Source organism: Manihot esculenta, chromosome 16 (assembly GCF_001659605.2).
Source record: "Manihot esculenta cultivar AM560-2 chromosome 16, M.esculenta_v8, whole genome shotgun sequence".
NCBI classification, from domain to species: Eukaryota; Viridiplantae; Streptophyta; class Magnoliopsida; order Malpighiales; family Euphorbiaceae; genus Manihot; species Manihot esculenta.
In genome coordinates this window covers 19,545,434-19,551,824 of record NC_035176.2, presented here as the reverse complement: position 1 = coordinate 19,551,824, position 6,391 = coordinate 19,545,434, and the positions used below count along the sequence as shown (strand labels likewise).

The following is a 6,391-nucleotide window of genomic DNA, read 5'->3' as shown; positions in this document are numbered from 1 at the left end:
AAGTACCTTTTCAAGTACTGGATATTCCAGGCATGGGGCTCAGAGTTTTCCTGCATATCTGCAATTCGGTATACTCATGACTTGACCACTTTTGCTATTCTGAAGGGTTTTTTCCGTAGCCTCCAGGTTTCTTAGGGTCAGGTCTCCCACCTTTAGGCTTCTTTCCCTGACCTTTTGGTTGTAATAACGGGTTGCCCGTTGTTGATAAGCGGCAGTTTGGAATTGATCTCCTCCCTAACCTCTTCGAGAGCATCCAGGTTGCTCCTTAACTTGTCATCGTTAGTACTCTCGTTAGCAAATTGGACTCAATGAGTGGGGAGACCATTTTCCCCTTTTTATCTGTTTCCCTTTGTCTGCTAGCGACGCATAACAGACTGGCTATCATTGGGCCACCTGTCCCTGCCACGTTGATACGGACGTACGAGGAAATCAGATCCCTGCCCCGTGCGTAACAGCCTCTGATTCTCCCTGGGCACGCATGCGGATGGACCTACAAGACAGACGGGTCAATCTTTTTCCTGGTTCCGAACTGGGCCGGGAGATAAGATTAGAACTGAGCCCAAAGAGGATCTGTTCGTTGGGTCGATGATGCTGGGCCGGCCTGATTGAAGAAACTAACTGAAACCCGATCTTAAGACTGAGCGGATCGGACCTAGTGCACATGTGAGGCTTGAGGGCCTCTAGACAATAGGCTGGTATCGTAGGCCTGGTCCCAAACCGGGGTGGAGAAATCCAGCTATCATCAATCGGTAAACTTGCATATCACTCTTGCATTCAATATTGTAGACTAGATAAAGGCTTATTTGCCAAAATTCAACGAATAATATTAGATAAAAATTATTATTTAGTTTTTATGGGAAATTTTATTTTTTGATTTTTTAATTTGAAAAAATGTTTTAGATATTTTTAATATTTTAAAAAATTTATTTATTAGTTATTTTGATAATTTTAATTATTAAATATTTTATTATTTATTTTTTTAATTTTTTTAAAAAATTATTAATTAATTTTTTATATTATAAATATTTTAATTTTTTATAATATTTAATTATTAAAATTAATGAAATGATTAATTAATAGTTTTTTAATTAACTAATATTAAGAGAAGTAAACGAAAAGATTTTTGCAGCTGCCGTTTCCCTCACTCTCTCCCCTCCAATGAAGAGAACAGGCATGTCTAGGAGCATCTCATACATAACGGGCTCTCAGCTTCTTGCTGTCAAACGTCGCCCCAATATTGCCATTATTGATGTGAGGTATGATCATCACCTTCTTCACTTCCTTCTCTGCACTCTTTAATTGGATTTGGAGTTATTTATCCGTTAATTGTTTCATCTTTTCGCTGATGGATCTCAGGGACGACGAGAGGAGTTATGATGGTCATATTGCTGGGTCGCTGCACTACGCGAGTGATACCTTCCCTGATAGGATCTCTCATCTCGCTCAGCAAGTTAAAGGGAAAGATACCCTTGTTTTTCATTGCGCTTTAAGCCAGGTTTGTGGGTTTTTTGTTTTATTAATCCTGTCTAGGTTTCTATCATTGATCTATCAATTTATGCTATAATTGAGAGTGAATTTCGTATCTAATTATCTAATTTGATTAATCATTTAGGATTTACCCTCAAATGTACCTGCGCATGAGTGATTTAATTGAAGCTTTTGTTAAATTTGTAGTTGATTTTGCGGCCGTTAGAATTATCCTTGTTAATTGACCTTAATGTGCTTTCTCTTGAAAAACGAATTCAATTTGTTTGTGAATGTTGAGATATGATTCATTATCACCTTGGTGTCATTGTTGGTTATATAATCTAACAGATCATATATTATAGCATATGGGTTATTTGGGAAAGGTTGCCCAGGTATCTTAATTGAGCAATTCATGTAATTGCATGGAAAGGTTTCTTTGACGTAATTGAGTTGTATTGAGATTGACATAGACTTGCATTTTCTATTTGAATCTCTTACATACAAGTAGGAGATGTCATATTGTTTTATATGATTTGAGAGTGTTATGAACTTGGGATTGGCGATTGTAGGGAAGAGCTGCTGGTGGAGGTTTATTAGTGTCTTGGCCTTTGTGGATGCAGCCTATTTTGAAAGAAGTTAAGGGCTCATTAGAGAGAGAGAACCCTTTCAACTAGCTATTTAAATGAAAAATATAACAGGAAAGTGAAATAAAATCCTCTGAAGTTCAAATAACTTCATTTCATTTGCAGGAAAAAAAAAAAATCTAAAACTCAAACAGTCACTTCTAATCCAGCTTTTTCTTCTTATATGAATAGCCTGTATTATAAATGTGCCACAGGGATCCACCTTAACTGACTTTCTCTGGTCCTTAGTTAACTGATTTGGGCTTAACAGAGACATCACATGTAAAAAATAGATATTGAAGGTTAACTACTTCATAGCTTCAAGGTATTATCAGTCTTAATTAGGCTTGTTCAGGAATGAAAGATTTGTGTAGCTGGTCAAAGTAGGCTTGTTATAACAATAGGAGGATTTGGAACATTCCATTTTTGCATAACAAGGTAGTCATATGCTTTGTTTTGTTGCTGATGTATTCTTGAGCTTTAACACTTCACTTTATGCACAGTTTCAAGTATTGTGGCCTCTGCCTCTCCTCCATGCTTAGGTCTTCCTTTGCTTTTTACACGTTTGTTAGTCTGATGAGTGGTCTATCTTGTGTGCTCTCCGTAGTTAGCGTCTTAGCGATGTTGGTACATACCATGGAAAGACATATAGAGCTAGATAAGTCCTAGAAGAGAGAGAATAATAGAAGTTTCTAGAAAGTGCTATTTGTTACAAAAAACAACCAGCTCGTACAGCTGTTTTAGTTAGCACAGCTTGAGAGTTAATTACTAAACTAAGGTCTATTATAAATCTCAGTATATTCTATGGGTAAAGCCATTGACATAGTTATTAAAGGCTCAAGGCGCACTAAGGCGCCAAGGGGTTCTGGAGCCTAGGCGCAAGGTGCAGGCTCACGACATGAGGCGCAAGGTGCAGGCGCACGACACGAGGCGCAAGGTGCAGGCGCACGACACGAGGCGCAAGGTGCAGGCGCACGACACGAGGCGCAAGGTGCAGGCGCACGACACGAGGCGCAAAAATAAAAAGTAAAGAAAAATTAAATAAATATGAATAATTTATCATAATTCAAAAAATATTAAATGATCATTTAAATTTATCTACTTTCATAATAACAAAAGTTTAGTGATATGATAACATTTTATTACAAATTATATTTATTTAATTGAATTTTTTAACAACTTTAAACAATATGATAATTAATTTAGTGCTAATCATATAAATTTAATTTACCCTCATATTTACACAACATATTTTGCGATTTCAAATTCCAATTTTATAATTTAATGATAATAATAATAAATTTTTAGTTAAAAAATTAAAATACCTAAAGTTCTAATCACATAAAATAAAAATAAATTATTTTTCATTTTCAATTTTAAAAAGAAATTAAGCATAAAAGGGGACATGCATGAACTGTCGGGATTCAAAAACCAAACAATGAAAAATGGACAGCATGATGCCATGACAGTCAGCAACAAACGTGGAGGAGAAGGAGAAGAATAAAAAGAAGAAAACTAGCTAGGCACTCAATTTTCTTCATGGCAGCAATAGTGGTAAAGAAAAGGAAGAAGAAGAAGAATAGTAGCAACTTACTTGTAGATCTGCTTGAGGAAGCTGAAGAAGACAAGGTAAGTTCTGTTTCTTCTTCTTCTTGTCTTTTCCTTTCTCTTTATCCTTGATGTTTGCTGGAATTTGAAGTCGATTGGGCTTGGAACACAGAGGTGCGCCTGGATAGTGCCTTGCGCCTTTGCAACATCGCCCGCCTGGAAGGCTTTCAGGCGCTGCCGTTGGAGCCTGGTGCGCCTTTCACAACCATGAGCATTGAGAATTATCAATACACATGGTGTTCTCTTCTCTATATCCTTCCTATATTTCAGCTCTCTATTTCTCCTAATTCTTCTTCTTTTTCTTCTTCTTCTGTTACTCTTAAACTCTGTTAGAGCTGTATGAACATCTAGGTTGGAAATTTATTTTCACAATTAATTGCATCTGGAGACAAGTTTGCTGATGACCATTCTTTATAAGAATGAAAAAGCAATCATTTAGGTAGCCCAAGGCAGGAAGATGGTAGTCCTATCCTTGGTGTCTATCAAGGTCCTGTTGCTTTATGCTAATTTATATAAATAGCAAAAGGTCATTGGCAATATGTTGTCTGGAAATCCCATGCACATGAAAGAAGAGAAGTTGAATGGGTTTTTTGGATCTTTTGTTAACTGTTGATGGGAGTTCTCTAGCTGCAGTTGTGAAATGCAATCTCGATCTTTTGACTGACAGAATTGCAAATTTATTTCATATATCCCCCATACTATATGCAAAGCTTAACAGCCAGTTTAACAAACTCTAAGCACCATCTCTGATTGATACATTTGGAAATTACAGAAAATAGCTTCCTGATTTTTTTCCCCTAATTTTTGTAAGCTTTGGAAATGCTCAAATAATTAATGCTTGGTTTTGCCTGCAGGTTCGTGGTCCAACTTGTGCTCGAAGGTTTGCCAATTATTTGGAGGAGATGAAAGAAGATGCAGAAATAAAAAATATCATGGTTTTGGAACGTGGCTTCAATGGCTGGGAAGCAGCTGGTAGACCTGTTTGTCGCTGTACCAGTATACCATGCAAGGCTGAGACTTGAGAGTGCTTTGCAATTGATCAAAAGACCACCTCTATTTGGAGGAAGCATGGTTAGTTATCAACTGGAATGTTAGAGATTGCTATTGACTGTTTAATGGTAATTTCCACATATCCAATAGTCTCGCTATGTCCTTTGATATGAACGGACGAAGATGCGATTTTCTTGCACACTTTATTTATTATACTTGTAAGATCCTCTGTAAGCAAACACTACTTGTGTTGTGTTGTGTGGAAGATGATTGGAAGTCTTGTTGCTGTGTTCAATATATTACTCTCTCCCTCTCTTTGCTCTCCTTATTAATCCCATTTCCCCTTTACGCCCATCTTTCTCTAATCCATTCCTTCCGGCCTACCCTCGCCCTCGGCCGACGAGAGAAGAAAAATATGTAGCCTCTAACATTACTTCTTTTTTGAATAATTTTAATATCACTAAATTAAAATTACTTGTAACTCTGAAAGATTTTCCTTTTTCTTAATCTAATTTTGAGGCATGTAGATGTTAGATTTAATTATTTAAAATAAAATGTTATAATTTTTTATATTAAATATATATGGTTAATACTCAATATCACCATTGTACGTAATTCAGCAAGAGCGCAGTATATTTTAAACTTTTGCCCAAATCAGCCGATGTTGAAACTCAATTAGCCTAAATATCAAGAAAGTAAAGGAAAAATTAAGCTTCTTGATTTTTTTAGCTAAATCATGAAATTACTAAATTTAAATTAAAAACTAAGAAATGAATTTCATAATTTTGGGGCTAAATAAAAAAAAATCTATAAAATTTTGTTTTTAGTTACATTTGAAAATTTTAAGTTAATTTGAGAAAAAAGTTAAATATGAGTGAAATTAAACTTTCCGATCAAATATATATTATGACTCATTTTGTTTAGTCGGATGTTGTAAACTTTTATAAATTAAAACAGATAAATTCAATTTGTAAAAATATTTCACAAATTTAAAATTAATATTTTATTAAATTTATCACATTATTATTTATTTCCATCTATTATCACTAGATCAATATTTATTTCATTGTCTTGGATCAATCTCTCTATATTAAAATATTGAACCAGTCACTCTATTAGTTTATAAAATTAATGTTAACTATAAATAAAAACAATAAAAAAGTCACCAATCCTAAATTTAATTTACTTATTAATATATGATAACTCATTTACTTGGATATGTTAAATAAATGACATTATAATGATTTATTTATTTAAACGAGTTAAATATACATATCATATATGTCGTATCATTAACTCTTTTAAATTATACTGATCATGTTGTGTAATCTTTTAAATTATACGAATCATATTGTGTAATCTATTTTATAAATACATCTATATTAGATTGAATATTTTAACATGATTAATTAAATAAATTGTATTAAGAGTATTCATTTTAATATTGTACACGTAGGTTTTCATAATCCATTTATGGCTCATGAACATGAATTGTTGACTCTAATTACAATAAATATTAAAAATATCTAAACCAATTTAGCATTTAAATGTAATTTAAAATAATTCATTATCAGTTTTATATCATATAATAAAATGTGCCATTTTGCTAATCTTTTACTACAATAAATATGTTGTCTTTATTTTTCATAAGCCTTAGTAAATTTAATATAAAATCTATGGAAATATCAGTTTGAGGCTCTGTA

At 33.7% G+C, this 6,391-nt stretch overlaps 1 protein-coding gene across 2 annotated transcripts; it reads left to right on the top strand.

Annotated features, from left to right (window-relative positions):
* Positions 1 to 1,113: 1,113 nt before the first annotated feature.
* LOC110604146 (dual specificity phosphatase Cdc25) lies at positions 1,114 to 4,985 on the top strand. Of its 2 annotated transcripts, none has more exons than XM_021742260.1 (3): positions 1,114 to 1,256; positions 1,357 to 1,495; positions 4,553 to 4,985. In XM_021742260.1, exons 1-3 carry the CDS (start codon positions 1,159 to 1,161, stop codon positions 4,718 to 4,720), a joined length of 405 nt encoding a protein of 134 aa, XP_021597952.1. In that variant the 5' UTR covers positions 1,114 to 1,158; the 3' UTR covers positions 4,721 to 4,985. The 2 variants fall into 2 exon arrangements, with proteins under 2 accessions (XP_021597952.1, XP_021597953.1); XM_021742261.2 differs by lacking the exons at positions 1,114 to 1,256; positions 1,357 to 1,495 and adding exons at positions 3,382 to 3,719; positions 3,811 to 3,888.
* Positions 4,986 to 6,391: the final 1,406 nt, after the last annotated feature.